Source organism: Scardinius erythrophthalmus (genome assembly GCF_964197995.2).
Source record: "Scardinius erythrophthalmus genome assembly, chromosome: 1".
Taxonomy (NCBI): Eukaryota; Metazoa; Chordata; class Actinopteri; order Cypriniformes; family Leuciscidae; genus Scardinius; species Scardinius erythrophthalmus.
Genome location: NC_138221.1, coordinates 66,079,331 through 66,101,461, shown reverse-complemented (window position 1 = coordinate 66,101,461; position 22,131 = coordinate 66,079,331). Strand labels below are relative to the sequence as shown.

General features: G+C 37.6%; 2 protein-coding genes across 5 annotated transcripts; both read right to left on the bottom strand.

The window, feature by feature from the left end:
• Window positions 1-10,151, bottom strand: cant1a (calcium activated nucleotidase 1a). Of its 4 annotated transcripts, XM_081384923.1 has the most exons (5): window positions 9,981-10,090; window positions 8,273-8,405; window positions 6,288-6,949; window positions 3,428-3,631; window positions 1-1,737 (listed from the first exon to the last, which is right to left on the bottom strand). In XM_081384923.1, exons 3-5 carry the CDS (start codon window positions 6,925-6,927, stop codon window positions 1,367-1,369), a joined length of 1,215 nt encoding a protein of 404 aa, XP_081241049.1. In that variant the 5' UTR covers window positions 6,928-6,949; window positions 8,273-8,405; window positions 9,981-10,090; the 3' UTR covers window positions 1-1,366. The 4 variants fall into 4 exon arrangements, with proteins under 4 accessions (XP_081241049.1, XP_081241048.1, XP_081241047.1 ...); XM_081384922.1 differs by lacking the exon at window positions 8,273-8,405 and having other exon boundaries at window positions 9,981-10,151; XM_081384921.1 differs by lacking the exons at window positions 8,273-8,405; window positions 9,981-10,090 and adding an exon at window positions 7,834-8,214.
• A 216-nt stretch (window positions 10,152-10,367) lies between these two features.
• On the bottom strand, window positions 10,368-20,560 carry syngr2a (synaptogyrin 2a). Its single transcript, XM_081366431.1, has 4 exons — window positions 20,115-20,560; window positions 17,939-18,176; window positions 15,995-16,128; window positions 10,368-12,251 (listed from the first exon to the last, which is right to left on the bottom strand). The coding sequence occupies exons 1-4, from the start codon at window positions 20,211-20,213 to the stop codon at window positions 12,057-12,059; spliced, it is 666 nt and encodes a 221-aa protein (XP_081222557.1). The 5' UTR covers window positions 20,214-20,560; the 3' UTR covers window positions 10,368-12,056.
• Between the last annotated feature and the right edge of the window lie 1,571 nt (window positions 20,561-22,131).

The window sequence follows — 22,131 nt, the reverse complement described above, 5'->3', positions numbered from 1 at the left end:
CAGTTTCAAGGATCATAATTTTTACTTATTTCAAACAATTATTATTCATCTTTAACAAAAACTTAAGATATTGAGTAGGATGGACATAAGTGAAACAATCAATTGGTTAATCTTGCTGACAGTTGAAACAAACAATCATCTGACACAACAAACCAGCAGCTTCTAAAATGTTTGTTAACAGAGTTTACATTTTTAAAGTTGTGTTAAATTCCAGAAAATCTAGTCTTAAAAATCTGGTATTTTTCCTTGTCAGCAATGAGGAATGTTACTCATTGCTGTACAGCCGAAACAAACTTGTTTGCATTATTTTCCTGTTACCACTGTAAAGCTGCTTTGAAACAATCTGAATTGTAAAAAGCGATATATAAATATAGGTGACTTATTACTGTAGCGTTGTTTACTATTCGTTTATACAGTATTCTAGTTTACTATACTTACAGATATACTATACAGATTGTTCAAGGTTGTGTCAGGGAGTGAAAAAATGCTTAAGAAAAAACTTCCAAGTCTCTATGAAAACCCCAAATATGTAATTTTGCCATTTTGTTCAAAACAATTATGAATGAATAAATGCATTAACTCTGTCTACAATCACACTGTTTGTGCAGCATTTCCTAGTGAATGTGATTATTTTTAATTATTTTCTTTTTTTAGCAACATCCCTACAGTAAAACCATATAAACAGACTGATTATAACAATTAGATAAAATAAATTCAGGTGCACTAATAGCTTTCTTAAAAACCTTCAATCTGTTGTTGTCAGGAAGAAGAAAACAGCAACGACAAATACATAGCTGTGGCACATTAATGGAAAATAACATTCATCATTCTGTGATGGATCAGTTTGTTTTTTAGATTTCATTTTAAAAGTAGCTGAAATACATTGATCAATAAAGTAAAAAACAAAAATGCATGATAAAAAAAAAAAGACATTCACAAGACCACATGGCAACCGCAATAATGTGTGTAGAGTGAAGTATTTTATGCATATTCTATAGTCTATCACTTCACTTCATTCTGTTACATTCATTACACTGTAAGTACAGTACTGGCGTGAAAACACTATAGGTCGTTGCTGAAAATGGTAGTGAAAAAAACAAAAACAAAGAAATAAAAAACTCTTGATGAAGGCTCAGATAAGTCTCTCAAAACAATTAAAGAGTCAACATGTCCTAATTTCTTCAGTCTCTATAACCACAACCACATTTTAAGCAATGTCTGCCAATAGTCATTTGGCATTGTTTGAACGTCATTGAACTATTTCAACCTAAAGACACCTCAATGTCCAGATCTAGATGTACATCATCTAGACGACGGTATTTACCAGTCCTTGGCACGTATTTACCTCCAGACAATACCTTAGACACTAAATGAATTCAAGTCCTTCATACTTCACATCTCCAATCTTAGTTTCAGGGAGCAAGATTCGGCCGTCCAGGGTGAATGCCACAATGTAAGTGGCAATTTTCCCAGCATCCTCCTCAGACTTCAGGGCAACAATAATCTGGTCATCCGTGTTGGGGACAAACTTGAAGGACGAAAAGCCGTGTGTAGGGTTCAGGGGCCCAACGTTTCTCGCTTTAATGTCCTGGAAGTCTGGGGAGCAGCTGAGCATTAGGTTGGTGCCGCGCCGCTCATCCGCCGTCTCGTCGTAGCGCTCGCTGCTAGCACGCCGCGGCAAGAAGAACCAGCGCTGCAATGTGTCGCTCCAAGCTGCAGACTCATGAATGAGGTACCCTGAGAGGACCGTAGAGAGGAAATGAGCATTTAATCTAAGAGACTGAGTACTAGTGAAAAGCCTGTGTCATACAAGCCATATTTTATCCTAAATTGAGAAAAAATAATAAAAATAATAATAATAATAATTTTTAACATTTCCATGAAGAAGATGAAGCCTATTTTCTTGGACAATAAAGGGTCCACAACACATGGGATTACATTTTCCTTGATCTTTCGGAGACACTAAAGCCTGATGTTCTTTAAAAATATATTCTAACTTTCATTATTCAACAATAATAGAGTGTAGTCCTGTGTAAAAAAAAGATTAAATTAGGAATGCTGTTAAATAAATTATATTTAGAAAGACTAATAAAGCCAAATTGGGCAAAAGCCACTTCCCTGTCCACTTTCCGCTCTGGCTCACAGTCTGTGTGACGTCATTTTTTGCCGTCAGTAATGTCTGCACAGCACGATTTGTGTGTCAGAGTGGACAATTTATCACTGTAAAGCTTCTTTAAAGAAATGTGTACAGTATAAAGCACTATACAAGTTAAGATTGTAAACTAAGGTCCTCTGGGAACGTCTCCATCCGTGCTTATTGTCAATGGAGTGATCCTCTCAAAGGTAGAAATTAAAACAAGCTCATTCGCCAAAAAATGGCTCGAGAGAAGATTATTCTAGGTTCATTTTGGCGAATTTGAAGTCCTGCAAGTAGATTGTCACTGCTATGCTGCAATAAAGTTCTCATTCATCAAGATCTTTGATGTCCTCATTATTTTTGTCTAACATGAGTGTACTTTGAATGGCTTGTGCGCTCAACTGGGCACTAGACAGAGTGGAATGCGGAAAATTAAGTATTCCCGGACTTTGGTGCTCTTCGGTCATTTCTGACTGAAACATTTTAATTTGATTTTTTTGAATTTTTTTCTTCATCGGAATGGTACAAAACTTGATAAAGGTTTTGGCATTTGCTGTGAACACACAAAAAAATGATTCGAAAAAGGTTAAATGGTCCTGTAAAAAACAGTCACACTTTTGTGCTCCTCGTGGTCATAAATGACCACATTGGAAATTGGAGACGAATTTTATCTGGTGAAACTTTTGGTACTGCAGCCAAACAAAATCTTACTGAAAGCTAATTTTTTTTTGAGATATCAAGCTTGGACCACAACTCGTTTAGATTTATGGTTTTGATTTTCATGCATTTTTAGAGTAAAACGTGGTTTTGGAAATATACAATTAATATATAAATCGAAAATTTTATTTTTGTGCATTGTTCATAACAATATACATAAAATTCTGATACTTTTTTTCACTTCAGCAATAATCTGCCAAGTGTGGTCTTTGAATAGAGATCAAACTTAAGTCTGTGCTCTAAAGCATTCAAGATTTACGACGAGTTTAAAGGTGGAAATTAAATTTTCAGGTCTATGCTCAAAAAGTGAATAAATGGATTATAAATACAGCGTAAATATAATTTAGTATAAAAAAATCCCCTAAAAATACAAAACATGAAATAAAAAACATTATCAAACTAAAATATAGTACATGCATTTCATTGACAAAAAACCGACACGCAAGGAGCACCAGAGGGTTAAAACTATATTAAAACAGAAGTTCTTGAGAGATCAATGTCACTTTTAAGCATTACAATATGTACTGCTCACTACAAATACACACTGCATGTGAGTGAATGGCTGCCGCTTACCGGGCGGACTGATGCCTGCGGCTCTGCGGAGAGAGTTGTACTTGGGAACCCAGTTGTGGTGCTGTACGTCTCCGTGGATTCCCACCACTTTCACCCACTCAGGATTGTCATTCAGCACTTCTCCACTGGTGGTGGTCCACTCCTTCCCCAAACCCCCCACATATAGATGCTCGTCCTTCACTGCAAGCCACTCTGCCTTAAACCCTAGGTAAGAGAACGCCAAAGAAGAAACCACAACTGAAATCAGATATCATGTAAATTGATTGCTTTGAATTTGATTCATTATTTGACATATATTTCAGTAGTTTCTGACCATTACACTAAAGTCGGCTCATGCTGGCTTAAGGGTGGTAAATTAAAATGCCCCGATTATGCTTTTTTTCTGGAATGTACCTTTCATGCGGTGTGTAATTTAGGCTAGTAATTTGTGTATATGTCAAAGGTCTGTAAAGTTTCAAAGATCAAAGTGCACAATAAATTAAGTTAATGTCTCATTCAAAAGAAAGAACTGATTCTGAACTGCCTGAAAGGAGTCATCAGTAATTATATTCTTCACTGGCTGGCCACAAACAATGTCTACTTTGACCTACCCTTTAACACTGTAGTTGCAGCTGAGGCTGGAAAAGTTTGGTTTATGCTGGTGACATGTCGAGAAGATGCTGTTTTCTGCACTGCGAAAGTAAATCCACTTTGATGCACTTCCAAATGAAAAGGACTCGGGCTCGAATTGACACGGTAAAACCAATGCCATCGTTACTGTTCGTGTCACTGTGTGTACAATTGCTGAGGAAGAGCTAAAATTGAGATATGGTAATGGCCGTTTGGTTGCTGACGTGCACTGTAAGTGGTAGACTAATCACAATAGACCCTTTTACAGTTGGTAAACATGGTAACGTATTTGTGTGGGCGGAGCTTAGCTGGAGGCAGAAAGATCCTTCTGGCCGCTTCACTAACGTTAGTTTGCAAGTTTTGTTAGCTTGTTTTTTAACAATGACTGGAGAAAATCTGATTTTGTCTTAATGTGCAAGGTCACTCACTGTCCAGGACCGCGATTGTTATTTGCAAAAGTTAGGCTAATTTTAACGGACGGAACCAGATGACCGTACACGCTCAGTCAATGGACGAACGGACAGGATTAACGTTAACGTTAACGGTACCTCCGGTTGAGTGGCCTGACTTCTACACCTACCCGATAGAGAAACCGAGGGTAAAGAGAAACTGAGGACATATAAATATATTTAGATGCCTATAATATAACTATGTGCTGAATGGTCATGTAAAGACTTGTGTGGGACGATCCGCAGTTCTGCCGAGCCAGCGCCAAGACGACAATGTAAAGAGTGACACTACGGTGCAATTTTAATGAGTTGAATATTTTCTAGAAATAAAAATTCCAGATACAGCATACTCATTTTTCATTGATTCTTGCACCCAAGAACACAACAAGATAACATTTAATAATACAAATAATAATTTAAGCTCCTTATTATGTAGCCGAATCTGTGCTGGTTTGTATTGGCCGCCTCCAGTTTTCCGTTTGTTTTGCCTCCAGCTAGCGCCGTGACGTAACTGTGACGTCGGCGCAAAAGGGGTCTATAGACTGAGCCATATGACCAATCAGAGCAGAGTAGACCAATCATTGAGTCATCTGACCAATCAGAGCAGAGTAGACCAATCACTGAGTCATCTGAACACGTTTCCTAAATAGGCCTGTGACTGTATCTTACATTTTATGAAACAGTAGCATTAGTTAAAAATAAAGCTTAAAATGCTTCCTGTTTGCATTTTTCATAATAAAATGACAATTACCCTTTCTGAAATATTTTTTTTGTCATCATTCATAGATTTCATGTTAAAATAATATACAGATGCACTATCCTCTTCAAAATACAGCTGATATATTGTTGTACTTATTTATTGTAAAGTTTGCCAATGGATAAATCAGCTAATACCAAAAATAATCATTAGATTAATCGGAAAAATAATCGTTAGATTAGTCGACTAATCGAAGAAATAATCGATAGATTAATCGACAACAAATATAATCGTTAGATGCAGCCCTACATCTGACCAATCTGAGCAGAGTAGACCAATCATTGAGTCATCTGACCAATCAGAGCAGAGTAGACCAATCATTGAGTCATCTGACCAATCAGAGCAGAGTAGACCAATCATTGAGTCATCTGACCAATCAGAGCAGAGTAGACCAATCATTGAGTCATCTGACCAATCAGAGCAGAGTAGACCAATCATTGAGTCATCTGACCAATCAGAGCAGAGTAGACCAATCATTGAGTCATTTGACCAATCAGAGCAGAGTAGACCAATCATTGAGTCATCTGACCAATCAGAGCAGAGTAGACCAATCATTGAGTCATCTGACCAATCAGAGCAGAGTAGATCAATCATTGAGTCATCTAACCAATCAGAGCAGAGTAGACCAATCATTGAGTCATCTGACCAATCTGAGCAGAGTAGACCAATCATTGAGTCATCTGACCAATCAGAGCAGAGTTGACCAATCATTGAGTCATCTGACCAATCAGAGCAGAGTTGACCAATCATTGAGTCATCTGACCAATAAGAGCAGAGTAGACCAATCATTGCGTCATCTGACCAATCAGAGCAGAGTAGACCAATCACAACAGACTTGGTCATTTGACCAATCAGACCTTGAATGCATGTAAACATATTGTAGGAGACTCCAAAATAAAATTTGGAACTTTTAAAATAACATAATAGGGGCACTTCAATATATTTACTCAAAACGAGAAGGCTGGTCAAACAAAGACAGCAATGCATGTTTGTTTGGGGGCAGATTAAAAGTATTCACTCTCAAAGGTACAATAGAAACACTAACCTTTTGACACAGAGCCATCCCCATCTGGCAGTATGACCCAGGGCACTGCCTTAAGTCCTTCTATGTTATAAACTACGCCCGTACGATCATCCACGCTGTACAGTTTGCCATTAAACACCACTAATTCGGAGAGCTCCATGCCCCGGCCCTTCTCTGCCAGGTGGCTTTCCAAGACCACCCTTTCCTGATCCCATTCGACCGCCACTGCATCTCCACTCTCCGACACCAGGAGGTGACCCTTTAGCATGTAGCTAAACCAGGTCAGCTTCTTGTCACTGAGAGAGTTTGTGTCCAGGTCAGCAATGACCCCTATCCGGTAGCGCGTGCCCTGGGCTGTGCGCTCCGGTGGACTGAGGGGGTACGTGTCATTGTAGCGGTCCTCCAACTTCACCTCATGATGGTTTAACTTTGAGCCATATCTGCCACTAGGATGGGGGTGAAAGGGCAAAAGCTGCATGTAGATGAGGAGGACGAGGGTTAGCGCTGATGCTACCACCACGATGGCTCTCCATTTGATGCGGAAGCGGGGGTCTGTGGTGTTGGTCATGGAAGCCAGCATCGGGAGCCCTCCAACAGAGATGCGCAGAGAGGTCATAGGCTCATTATGGTTGAGAAGTGCATAGCCTGGAGAAACAGGCATTAGGGAGGGACGGCAGCCACACCTACACAGGGAAACAGAGAGTATAGGTAGGGTCAACATGACACTTTTACAGACTCTTTACACACCCAAAATATGTACAATATGCCGGACATCGAGCGAGTGAGAGAGAAAGCCTGTTTTCACCTGGTATTAAGCTGTGTTTTTGGTGGATCAAGTGAGCAGCCAAGACGTACATGTACCGCTACCATTACCAGGTATTATTACACGGCTCAATATACTTGATTCTGATTGGCCAATCGCTCCATCCAGCGGTATGTCATTTCCTGGTAAAAACTGATAACACGGGCTCATCCGGGTTACTGAAATCGGTGCTATACGTTTGCTAGGAAAGTTTTTTCCTCGTGGAAGTTTTGAGTTTGGTGAGCTAATAAAATATTAAAACTCAAATCAATATTTTGTGTCCAGTTAATTAGTTATGTAATCCGGTTATCGCAGACTCAATCTCGTTTCATACAAACGCAGCTGCCGCCATTTTGTGATGATTGTTTTGAACACTGTAATGGATTATAAGATAAACACATACGACTGTAAAACAGATTAATCTCAAAATCAATATCATTTATCCCCATAATTATTTATTATATATATTATTATTGTATACCGTATCCCTTAAATGTGCATCTAGTTTTAACTTGCCGCGCTAGCAACTGCTTTCTCCACAGAAGCTTTGTGTTTAAAGAGCTAATAAAATACTTTGACTCAGTTCAATATTTTGTGTCTAATTAATTACTTATAATTAATAAGCGGGAATAATTATTATCTCAGAATAAACCCCTTCAGAGTTATGCAAGATCCTGATCACCCTGTCTGGGTTTATTCTGAGATAACAAAAGCTAGATGTACATTATCTGTTACTTAACAGGCGTTTCAAATGCGTCTTCTGACCTTTTGCATTCGGATTTTGTTGAGACCCTCACCTCTTTTTCCGTCACACTCAACTACATCACGTCACTGAATACTGCTAAATAAACAAAGAAACCCATGTTTAGTTTAAGTTTTTAACCCCCCTTAAACCTGTTTAGCAACCTTGTTTCTTCTCAATTGCTTCCTTTAACTGTCAGTCTTAGCCACTGTATTCTTTGACACAAACAGGAGCAAAGGTTAGAAATGCACAGAGGGCTATTTCAATCTCTCCTGCATGACTCCTCTTCTTAAGTTTCTAAACAACAAATATAATCCGGTAGATTCTCAAAAAGCTATTTTTGTCTAAGCTTAAAGGTTTAAAAAACAGATAATTGCATCAATAACAAAAATTACAAGCAAGTGTTAAAACAGTCCTACCCAAGACACAACAAATTTTGGACCCAAAGCACCAGACACTCACCAGCTTGTCAAACTCTGACAGGATCCACTGAGGCCACGGCAACACTTAGCGTTAGAAATGAACAATGTTGACGTGGAGGTAAGGAGTGGCTTGGCGAACAGGATGAAAACAGGTACAGCTGGAAACCACAGCTCTGGTGTGAAACCAGCTAGTCAGTTTAAGAAGTTAAGAACTTTAAAATAATTGTTAGCAGCAGCCCTGGTCTTATCTATAAGTTTGCAATGTTTATCACCCCAGTAATACAGACCACAAAAGACTACACCTGAGGAATGTAGTCTGTTAACAAGTTGAAATGTTAATATTTAACAACTGAAAGTCTAAAAAAACTACTTCTCTTAATATACATGGACGAAGGATAAGCTGTAAATGACCTATTGAAGCTATTTCTTTTTTAAATACATAATTATTCTGCATAATTGTTCAAATGAGTGGTACTGTATAACACCACGTGTCCCTTCATATACTAAATGATTTCATTAAAAAACTTTGTGGCTCACTGTAGTTAAAATTACACATAATATTAACTCAGCAATGCCATCAATTCTTGTTCAATACTGGGCAAGTTCAAAACACTCTTTGAATTTCTAAACTTGGCAAAGACCAAATTTTGCATATCTGATCACAAAGATAAGGGTTCAACAAAATTGCTAAATATTTATTTGTATTGCATTTAGATTCCCTTTATTTGATGACTGGCCGTGACTCTCATGTTGGTCTTTGTCCACAAATAGCAATCGATTTATTTAAAGATCAAATGTGTAAACTCGGCCAATGAACTCTGCATCAGATGGCATGTGTTTGATTTATTTCTATCTATCACATTTTATGTTTTTAATGTTTTAAATACATTGTTTTACGTGTATTTTTAAGTGTTTCTTGGTTGTGTGCCAAAACTGAAAAGAAGATGTGTAACTTAGATGTAATGGAGAGTCCAGACATTTTTAATTTTTCATTTGATCATTTGTATAGATTCTCTCCAACTAAGAAAGTTCTCTCCCTGGATTATTCAGCAGTATCGTCGTATATGACCACAAATAAATACAGTTTTATCAGTTAAGAATTTTAAGAATACAAGTTTAAGAATGAAAGCTAGTCAAGGACTAGGATTTGTACCGTGAGTTAGGCTATCTATTTATAGATTTAACAATACAAAAATACAACCAAGTAGCTATTTATGGATTTAATAATACAACCAAGTAACGTTAGTTCAGAAATTCATTAGAGCAGTTAAACTGCCACTATCTTTAATCACGTGATGTAAACATAAACTGCTGGACCAATCGGAGAGTGCTTATCCTCCTGAATCAATCTGACATTTATTAAACAAAGATAAAACACATTATTATTATACAATTATATTTACCTAGCTACCTGTTCGGTCAAATAAATATCTGTTGTAAATGCGCTGCAAGTAGTTAACTTATACCAAACATTTAACAAGAGTCCATCTATTTCCCCAACATACTAACATACTATCTCACATATTCATATTATGAAAACATTGTCTATAAATAAATGGCTTTTAAGCGAAATTTACAGTGAAGGTATTTCTCTATTTGAATACATTTGCATGTTATTTCACAAAGTCAGTGTTTGCTTGGCCCACATTACAGTGCCATGTCTGTCTTTAAAGCGAGCTTCTGCGTGAACACAGTGCAGTGTTGTCTTCCTCTAGAGCTGAAAGTGTTTGAAAGCGGACTCTACTTACTGTCGAGTGGAAGACAAGGCTTGAAATGAACCAGGGAATGAACTTGATGATCAGTTTAGATCGCGACTCGTGAACTACATATCGTTCCTCACGGGTCCATTCAGCAGTGCGCGCGACCCGTGCACTTCCGCAATCGGGGGCGCGCTCGAACCAGCTCTTTCCGCTCATACCTGCGTACATTTTACGCATAAATGCTTGAAATAGACCGAGGCATAAATTGCATTATAGCAATGCTTTAAACCACACGTTCAATTATGTAATCAGTAAAATAAGAAAAAGTGCCAGGAGTGTAATAAAAAGTATATTACACCCTCATTACAAACTGTGAATGGCTTTCTTTATTCTGCTCAATCATGTACTCTAATGTGATTTTACAAGACACGACTACAGTATTATTAACATGAATTTATTGTCATGAATTTTGTGTAGAAATATGCATTTTATTTCTCCACTAAATTCATTGTTTTAATAATGCAACTCAAGGCATCTACCAGCAGGGGCTGTAACATGAACATGCCAACCTTGGATATCTAATCGAGTAGTTTGTCTGAGATTGAGACCTCTCTGATAAATGCATACTAGCATTTATTTAATAATTCATTATATATTTAGATTTTAGTAGTGCAACTTTAGGCTTAACATAACAAAAATATTAATGCAAGTTTCATTTTTTAACAGTAATTTTACAGACATGCAATACGTAGTAGGGTAATATGAGGGAAAATGCCCCACTTAAGAGCAAAGTGCATTTACTTGTAACTATTAACATATTTAGATATACATTTAACATGGGGAGGGGCATTAGACTCCAATGTTGAATGACTAAACAAAACTTAAAATTCATACAATACACTGTTGAGTACAAGTGCATAGTGTATAAGTGTGTTATTTGGGACACAACTCAAGTCTTTGATATTTGTTAACAGACAGAACCAACTGTTTATTGCGCATCATTTCCTTACAAAACAAAACAAAGAGAGAGAATGTTGCAATAACTGCTGTTACAATAACAGTTGCAGAGAAAATCAACAATTATGTGCTATGACAGAACTGTGAAAATAAAACAAAGGAAATTTCACTACCTTAAGCAAAACACAAAGAGATTTAAAAACATTCAATTTAGTGGTCAACTTAGAAAAAGTTTCTTTGTTAATTTTAGGAAAATGAAGAGAACCGTAAAAAAAAAAAAAAAATCGTTCTAAAACAGTCAATGCAGAAATAGTCAATGTTTCAATTCCTAGATATTAATTTCCTAATAAGGCACAATTTCAGTAGGAAGAGGTAGAAATCTTGCAGTGAATTTGGCCTGACATAAAGAGCACATGTTTAAAGGCAAACTGCTAGAAGTCATCAACAATATTACATTTTATGATTGTTTAACACTTCAAAACTCAGGTGCTTAAAGTTTACAAAAAATAAGGCTTATCATCCACACAAAGCCTATTGTCTGTCACAAATACAAATTAAAGCACGTGTTTACAGTAGTTTATCATTTCATACCTCCCAACATCAGTATAACTATCTATTCCAGCCTCAGTAAGACTGACAGCCTCAACATCCTCAGTTAATAAAGCCATTTGGCAATAGATTAAGTGCATACTTTTCAGCAAATGTGATGTAAGGCAACACTGTGTTTTTAAGGAATTACTTCATTGTGGTAATGCATTTGGCACACAGAGTCTGTTCACTTTCTGTTGTTTAGATATGTTATGGAAACAAACATACCTTTCAGGAGTTATGGTAAAGATTATGTGATTGTGTATTAAGCAACTTCTATGTTTCAGTGATGTAAAAATGGCAGCTGGTGTAGAATATATTTGTCAGAATCAAATTTGGGGGAGAAAAAACAAACAAAAAAGTGCAAAGAATGTTTGCACTCAGGGTTAAGTTTAGCATTCGCATCCAAACTAAATAAAAAATAAATAACTTTTTTAAACTTGAAAATACACACTTGCAAAGCACACCAAGTGTCAATCCCAGGTCACAATTTAAACTCTTATGGAAAAGGAAAAAAAACGATGTGGAGCGTATGAATCTGTCCACACAGGTGAGCCTTTGAGACGTGTTAAAATCCCCTCAGTACGCTGGCGGCTGATAGGCGCTCTCTCCCGCAGAGGCGGGGGTGAACGGGGACTGCTGGTAACTGTCTGGAGCGCCGGCATAGGCGGAGGGGTACGGGGACGTGTGGTCACTGACGGGATCATTGTAGCCTAGGCCAACATCGACCAACCCTTGGCGGTACCGTCGAAACGCCAATAGAGTAAGCAGTCCCTTGAGAAAGAAAGATCATTTTGTTTCAGTTAATCAAATGTACAATGAGGCCAGCAACAGGACGTCTAAAGGTCCTGACACACCAAGCGCACGGTTAACCCGCCCAGTTTTTGCGGTGTGTTCCACACAAGCGCCGACTTTCCGGTCTCTCTCTTGAATCCAACCCGGAAGAGACTAAGGGCTCTATTTTAACGATGTAAGCGCATGGTCTAAAGCGCACGGCGCAATGCACTTAGGGCGTATCCGAATCCACTTTTGCTAGTTTAACAACGGGACAAATGGTCGGCGCTCCCGGCGCATGGTCTAAAAGGGTCGCCCCCATTCTCTTAATGAGTTATGTGTATTTTTGGGCGTAACGTGCAATTAACCAATCAGAGTCTCATCTCCCATTCCCTTTAAAAGCCAGTTGTGCTCGAGGCCATGGCGGATTCGCTATTTACATGGAGGAATTTGCAAGCGGAAAGACTAAACGCTTCTCTAGAGAGGAAACGGATCTGCTCGTGCGCGAGGTAAACGAGCGCAGATCATCTACTACGGGACAAGCCGGATTCCACCATATCTTTATGTACACTATAATAATCTTTTACATTGTTATCCTTTTATTTTATTTTTAATATTTAGCATGTTTGTGTGCTGTTACACGTCCCTGTGTGTGTAATAAGCAGAATGTGCGCACATTACTAATGTGCTCTTTAAATAACAAAGAAACTACTGCGCCATTGACTTTAGACCAGGTTTCGGTTGGTCAGTGGCTCAGTCTATTTGTCTATAGGACGTGGAAATAAAAACTGCAAAAAACACTTGCGTTGGGTGTATGATAGGGCCTCTAAACTGCAATTCATCGACTGACCGCTAGAGACAGCCTCCAAAAGAGAGTCAATCCCATAAACCCCCCATGTTAAAACTTGTTTACAGCCTGGCGGATTAGTTGAGGTGCCGTAATGCTAATGAGGTGACGTAACGCTAAAGAGGTGGATTAGCTGAGGTGACGTAATGCTAATGAGGTGATGTAACGCTAAAGAGGCAGATTAGCTGAGGTGACGTAATGCTAATGAGGTGACGTAACGTTAAAGAGGCGGATTAGCTGAGGTGACGTAATGCTAATGAGGTGACGTAACGTTAAAGAGGCGGATTAGCTGAGGTGACGTAATGCTAATGAGGTGACGTAACGCTAAAGAGGCGGATTAGCTGAGGTGACGTAACGCTAAAGAGGCGGATTAGCTGAGGTGACGTAACGCTAAAGAGGTGGATTAGCTGAGGTGACGTAATGCTAATGAGGTGACGTAACGTTAAAGAGGCGGATTAGCTGAGGTGACGTAATGCTAATGAGGTGACGTAACGCTAAAGAGGCGGATTAGCTGAGGTGACGTAACGCTAAAGAGGCGGATTAGCTGAGGTGACGTAACGCTAAAGAGGTGGATTAGCTGAGGTGACGTAATGCTAAAGAGGCGGATTAGCTGAGGTGACGTAACGCTAAAGAGGCGGATTAGCTGAGGTGACGTAATGCTAATGAGGTGACGTAACGTTAAAGAGGCGGATTAGCTGAGGTGACGTAATGCTAATGAGGTGACGTAACGCTAAAGAGGCGGATTAGCTGAGGTGACGTAACGCTAAAGAGGCGGATTAGCTGAGGTGACGTAACGCTAAAGAGGTGGATTATCTGAGGTGACGTAATGCTAATGAGGTGACGTAACGCTAAAGAGGCAGATTAGCTGAGGTGACGTAACGCTAAAGAGGCGGATTAGCTGAGGTGACGTAATGCTAATGAGGTGACGTAACGCTAAAGAGGCGGATTAGCTGAGGTGACGTAATGCTAATTAGGTGACGTAACTCTAAAGAGGCAGATTAGCTGAGGTGACGTAACGCTAAAGAGGCGGATTAGCTGAGGTGACGTAATGCTAATGAGGTGACGTAACGTTAAAGAGGAGGATTAGCTGAGGTGACGTAATGCTAATGAGGTGACGTAACGTTAAAGAGGAGGATTAGCTGAGGTGACGTAACGCTAAAGAGGCGGATTAGCTGAGGTGACGTAACGCTAAAGAGGTGGATTATCTGAGGTGACGTAATGCTAATGAGGTGACGTAACGCTAAAGAGGCAGATTAGCTGAGGTGACGTAACGCTAAAGAGGCGGATTAGCTGAGGTGACGTAATGCTAATGAGGTGACGTAACGCTAAAGAGGCGGATTAGCTGAGGTGACGTAATGCTAATTAGGTGACGTAACTCTAAAGAGGCAGATTAGCTGAGGTGACGTAACGCTAAAGAGGCGGATTAGCTGAGGTGACGTAATGCTAATGAGGTGACGTAACGCTAAAGAGGCGGATTAGCTGAGGTGACGTAATGCTAAAGAGGCGGATTAGCTGAGGTGACGTAATGCTAATGAGGTGACGTAACGTTAAAGAGGCGGATTAGCTGAGGTGACGTAATGCTAATGAGGTGACGTAACGCTAAAGAGGCGGATTAGCTGAGGTGACGTAACGCTAAAGAGGCGGATTAGCTGAGGTGACGTAACGCTAAAGAGGTGGATTATCTGAGGTGACGTAATGCTAATGAGGTGACGTAACGCTAAAGAGGCAGATTAGCTGAGGTGACGTAACGCTAAAGAGGCGGATTAGCTGAGGTGACGTAATGCTAATGAGGTGACGTAACGCTAAAGAGGCGGATTAGCTGAGGTGACGTAATGCTAATTAGGTGACGTAACTCTAAAGAGGCAGATTAGCTGAGGTGACGTAACGCTAAAGAGGCGGATTAGCTGAGGTGACGTAATGCTAATGAGGTGACGTAACGTTAAAGAGGAGGATTAGCTGAGGTGACGTAATGCTAATGAGGTGACGTAACGTTAAAGAGGAGGATTAGCTGAGGTGACGTAACGCTAAAGAGGCGGATTAGCTGAGGTGACGTAACGCTAAAGAGGTGGATTATCTGAGGTGACGTAATGCTAATGAGGTGACGTAACGCTAAAGAGGCAGATTAGCTGAGGTGACGTAACGCTAAAGAGGCGGATTAGCTGAGGTGACGTAATGCTAATGAGGTGACGTAACGCTAAAGAGGCGGATTAGCTGAGGTGACGTAATGCTAATTAGGTGACGTAACTCTAAAGAGGCAGATTAGCTGAGGTGACGTAACGCTAAAGAGGCGGATTAGCTGAGGTGACGTAATGCTAATGAGGTGACGTAACGTTAAAGAGGAGGATTAGCTGAGGTGACGTAATGCTAATGAGGTGACGTAACGTTAAAGAGGAGGATTAGCTGAGGTGACGTAATGCTAATGAGGTGACGTAACGCTAAAGAAGCGGATTAGCTGAGGTGACGTGACGCTAACAGGCAAACGGCTAGTAGTGACATCAGCGGCAATCCACCTGTCACTCAAATGGCCACGCCCTTAATTATGCACAACTTTAAGGCTCAATATAATTTAAATGGATAAGTTATATAAAAAAATTCACCCCCTTAGCAAAAATTAGCTATTTAGACCAAAACCAATTTTTTGTACCAGGCTGTAAACATTTTTTTTTTGCTGTAAAGTTGGACATTTTAACATGGGGGTCTATGGGATTGAGTCTCGTTTGGAGCCTGTCTCTAGCGGCCAGTCGATGAATTGCCGTTTAAGTCACTTCCGTGTTGGATTCAAGAGAGAGGCGCAACCAACAAGAGGCGACAATACACTCAGCTTTCGTCGCCGCTAGTTCTCTAACGTTCGCTTGGTGTGTGGCAGCCTTAATAGAGTGAGATGTGCTCTGCTCACCCAGCTGGCCGTGGAGAAGAAGGAGAAGGCCACCACAGCTCGAGCTGCATCAGCTGGGACGCCTGTTTTCACACTTTTAGACCACTTGTTGGCTAGGTTGCAGAAACACACAAACCACAGGAACGTCCACACGGCTGATGAGAAACCGGAGAGAAACTTTATTAGTCATTTCTACCAAAAAAATTCAATTCTGTAATCAATTACTCACCCTGATGTCATTCCAAACACAAAAGACTTTCATACATCTTCAAAACATACAGCAAATGAAGATATTTTAGGCAACCCTTTATTTTAAGGTATGCGATATCTAAGATATTTAAGGTATGCTCTTAGCGTTGATCCTAAAAAGTCAAGTGATAAAGTCAAATAAACACGCACATTTTCATATCTTTTCGCAAGACTTGGAATTAACCACTCGATTCATATGATTATTTTCCCGACAACTTCAAAGTTTTGTTCGGTTTAGACTTTCAATGGAGGGAAAGAAACCTTTCAGGTTTCATTAAAAAATATCTTAATTTGTGTCTCGAAGACAAAGTCTTGATAGGTTTGGAACGACATGATTCAAATAAACCCCCAAATTAAACCTGTTCCACAAGACTTGGATTAAACCACTTGATTCATATGGATTAGTTTTGAGCACACCTTTATGATCTTTGTGAATCTTCAAAGTTTTAAGTGTGTGGATTTTCAATGGAAGGACAGAAACCTCTCAGATTTCATTACAAATATCTTAATTTGTGTTTCGACACGCAAAATTCTCATGTGTTTGATCCCACATGATGACAGAATTTAAATGTTTGGGTAACTATCCCTTTAAGAACAAGCGTACATGAGGAACAGAAATACAGCTATTATGACATTAAATCAGTTGTTTTGCTGCTAGTAATCTGGAGGAAAAATGTGTGACGCTACGCCATCTATCTAAGGGCTATTTGGACATTCACTACCAGTCAAAAGTTTTGGATTAGTACGCTTTTTAATGTTTTTAAAAGAAGTCACTTCTGCTCACCAAGGCTGAATTTATTTGATTAAAAATACAAAAAAAAAAGTAATATAGTTAAATATTATGACAATTTAAAATAACTGTTTTCTATTGGAATATATTGTAAAATGTGATCAGATCTGAATTTTCAGCATCATTACTCCATAATATGTAACATTACTATTATAATATGATGATCAAAAAAACATTTATTATAATTAGAAGTGTGTTGAAAACAGTTCATATGTAACATGATTAATATTTTTGTGGAAACTGTGATACATTTTTATTTTCTCAAGATTCTTTCATGAATAGAAAGTTCAAAAGAACATTATTTAGTGTTTAATGTGTTTAATGTTACAATATCTTTCTATACAAGATAAATTCTGTACTTTTGAACTTTCTATTCATCAAAGAATCCTGAAATAAAAATGTAAATCACTGTTTTCTGGACTGGAGTAATGAAGCTGAAAATTCAGCTTTGATCACAGGGATACATTTCACTTTACTATATTATATATATATATATATATATATATATATATATATATATATATATATATATATATATATATATATATATATATATATATATTTTTTTTTTTTTTTTTAATGGAAAAAAGCTGTTTTAAATTGTAATAATATTTCACAATATTAACGTTTTTTTTAATTATTATTATTTTTTTTTAGCAAATAAACACAGCCTTGGTGAGCAAAAGAGACTTCATTTAAAAACATAACAGAATCTTACCGATCCAGGACTTTTGACTGGTAGTGTACATGGGATTACTTGAGCTCTGTTGTCTTCATCAAGTTAAACGTCTCTTAACTTTGCCGTGTCGCCCACATCTATTTGGCAGTGTGAACTGGGCTTTCAAGCTCACTTGGTTTTATATCGAAGCATATATGTTGCTCTTAGACACCGATCATTAAAAAGAAAAACCTGTACTACTTCTTACCAGAGAAAACAAGATCAACCAAGACAATGTATTTCCTCTCTTTGGCATTGCTAATCTGGTGGAAGAAGGCATCCAGCATAATGAAGATAACACAGGCCAGGAAAGCTAAAATCCCGACACCAATTCCAAAGCTGCAAGCGCTGTCACTCCCATTGAACATGCATTCAGTGTCTTTTCCACTCGACTCATTGATGTAGCCTTCAGAAAGGATGGTAGCGAACACCACTACGGAGAAGAGCTGCGGTGGAAAGAAGAAGAGGCATTAAGGACAACGTCAAATCAGGCACACCAAACAGACTGCTATTGAGAGATCACAGAAGTTCACGGAGAACAACACTCTCTGTGTGTGTGAAGGAATGGCGGTCTCACAAGATGTTTACTTTGGTTATTAAAAAAAAAAAAAAAAAAAAAAAGTAGTAGTCAAACAAACAGTAAAGCACACAATAGAGTATCTTACCATACAGCAAAAGCAAAAGTAGGCCAGTAATGCTGGGGCATCTACACATGTTTTAAAGCTTTCTTTAAAGATTTAACTTTTAAAATGTAAAATAATTTTTGTGAAATATTTTATTCAACAAGGATCGACGCATTAAATTGATGACAGTCAAGGGCTTTACACTGTTAAGACAAAAACAAATAAAGGCTGGTCTTTCAACTTTGTTCATCAAATAATTCTGCATAAAATGTATCATGGTTTCCACATTGATAATAATAAGAAATGTTTCTTGAGCAGCAAATCAACAATTCTCATCATGAAAGGATCATGAAGACTGGAGTAATGATGCTGGAAATTCAGCTTTGATCACAGGAATAAATTACAGTTTACTATGACATAGAAAACAGTTAGCTTATTTTAAATTGTACTAATATTACAGTTTTTACTTGTATTTTTGATCAAATAAATGCAGAAGAGAATTAAAAGAATCTTACAGACCCCAAACTTGTGAACGGTAGGCTAGTGTACAATAGTGTATTCACTATAATTAGGGTAGTTTGGTAAAAGTCCCTGACTAATAATTACCGGCGAGTTGAGCACTGCGAATGCAACCAGGAAAACGTTCCTATGGGAACCATTAGTACTCGGGGAACCACACAGGTGGCCAGTTCCTATAACTAAGTTCCTAAAAATACCCAGTGCGAAAGCCCCTAAAATTCAAAAACAAAATTGAAAATGCATTGACATTGATCATGCACTTTAAAGTGTGGCTAAAATGTCACAATACAATTGGGGACCACTGTATGTAATGTACAGTAGTTGTGATCAGTGTTGGGTAATTTACTCCCAAAAAGTAATTATTAACTAGCTACTAATTACATCTTCAAAAGTGCAATTAGATTACTGTACTTATTACTTCCTCTATAATGTATTGCATTGCTTATTACTAATTACTTTCTAAATCCCACATCAACCCCTCAACCAGATGAACAATACATATTTAGGATAGACAGGAAACTGCTCTTTAAATTCTTCCAAATAATATAAATTGCATAAATTACTCCTGAACTGACCCAGAGTGTGTTACGAGAGAAGGTTACATTAAAAACATACATTTTAACATTGAATTTTGATGCTAAATGAGGTGCTATTGAGCTAAATCCACAATATGTAGGCCATAATCCACTAGAATTGCTGTACTTTAATGCAGTGACATCAGAAGTAACAGGAATACAAACTACAGAAATATCAAGGGTAATCCCTTAACTTTTTCAAAGGAAAAGTAATTAAATACAGTTTAGATTACTTAGTAACACTGGTTGTGATGAATAAATAAATTGTGTAATACATTGTTTTGAAAGAAAGAAAGAAAGAAAGAAAGAAAGAAAGAAAGAAAGAAAGAAAGAAAGAAAGAAAGAAAGAAAGAAAGAAAGAAAGAAAGAAGCTAGCTGTATAAAAGTATGCTAAGTATTAAAACGAGCTCGAGCTAATGTTGACATGACATCTCCATAATTGTATCCGTGTTGTTGTCGAGTCACATGACAAGGCAAACAACAACAACAAACTCTCAAACTGCTGCCATATGGTCAGTGCTTTGCAACTTATGACAGCACTAGTATTTTGTTTTGCGAACAAACACTGTTAAACTACACACAGTTTGAGGCCAGCAGTGGTAAATATGTCAAACTTTCACACAGCAGGAGCACTAGCTCGATTAGCTAACGATGACTCTGGTCTCACCCAACTGAGCAGCCTGGCGATAGTCTGCGGTTGCTTTAGAAAGCTCAACAAATCAAAGGCCCCACCGGCCAGCGATGCCCCGTAAGCACTCGACTCCATGCCCGCTTTACTGAGACTCTAGCCCGTCTTTATTGCCGACAGATTCGGCAAACTTGTCCAGCGTGATGATAAAATTACTTTCACACTTATTTCCTGAAAGCAGCGCACCGCCCTTCAAGGAAGTACACGTCACGTCATGCGAAATTTCCCACAGGCAGCCAGTCACTTATTATAGTGTTAAAACCTCATCTATCTATCTATCTCTCTATCTCTCTATCTCTCTATCTCTCTATCTCTCTCTCTATCTATCTATCTATCTATCTATCTATCTATCTATCTATCTATCTATCTATCTATCTATCTATCTATCTATCTATCTATCTATCTATCTATCTATCTATCTATCTATCTATCTATCTATCTATCTATCTATCTATCTGTCTGTCTGTCTGTCTGTCTGTCTATCTATCTATCTACTGATATAGGATATATATATATATATATATATATATATATATATATATATATATATATATATATATATAGAGCACTTTAAGCCTTGTGAAGTTAAAAATAAATAAATAAATAAACTTGTTAAAAAGTCACGTAACATAGTTTCATAAGTTTAAATAATTTGTCTAGGTTTAAGGTCTGTAAGAGGACAAACTTAGAATACTAGAGAAATTGGTATTATTATTATTTCTTCCGACCTGCAATGAGCAAATGTCATTTCCACCACATCTCAATATACAGCTGTTATTTAATGAATAACTTAAGATCATTTTTGTAAAGTTTTACCAGTAAAAAAATATGACCAAAGAACATAAAAGTGCACATAGTCTAAGAACAACCATAGGCCTATATCAGCTATTTGACATATGGCATGATCAGCTTAAATATTAATGAGTGTACTTTAGGAGTTCTACTGTTTGTTAGGGCGTTGGCCTGATGTTTCATCACTCTACACACACGCGCACACACACACACACACACACACACACACACACACACACACACACACACACACACACATGGATTGGCCTCTATAGTTTACACAGCTCTCTGTGATCTAACTGAAGAAGTATTGTTTGAAGGACCACGTGGACTCAGTCTGTAGTCACTCATTCACAGACACATTTATCATACTTTACAATGTTCACTTTAACATGTATTCACTTTATTTTTATGTATTAGTTTGTTTATTTTTTTAATTAATCTTTCAAAACACTGCACTGGATGTATAAACTAGTGAATATAGCCCCTAGATGGCGCTATTCATCTTTAGTTTTAACTTAAAGGGATAGTTCACCCAAAAATTAATAATGAATAATTTATTTACCCTCATACTTTCCAAACCAAACTTTTTTTCTTTCTTTTTTTCTAGTGGAACTCAAAAGAAGACATTTTGAAGAACACCCAGTCAAACCCCATTGACCTTCAGACAAAAAATTATAATAATTATAAAAAAATAAAATAAAAAAAAATTAAAAAAATACATAGAGAGTTGAGACATTTTTTTAAATATAGCCTACTTTATTGTCCCATTAAGTGAAATAAAAAAGTTTTGCAGGCTGGAGTGGTAAATGATGAAGTGATTTACATTTTTGGTATGACGTTTGGACAATTCACTTTTATATATACTGTATATACTGTATATATATATATATATATATATATATATATATATATATATATATATATATATATATATATATATATATATATATATATATATATATATATATATATAAACAAATAGCGTTTGTTTTAAAGAGATATACCACAAGCACTCTTTTTAATTGAAACGTTGTGTTTTCATGTTTTATGGAGACTTTACTTAGACATAATGATCTTATGCTGTCCAAACTATATCCCTTAAACTTAACCATCACACACAACTTTCTGCATTTTTAGAAATATGTCTGATTTATAAGCTGTTTTTGAATAATAATAATAATAAAAAAAGTCCCCACAAGGA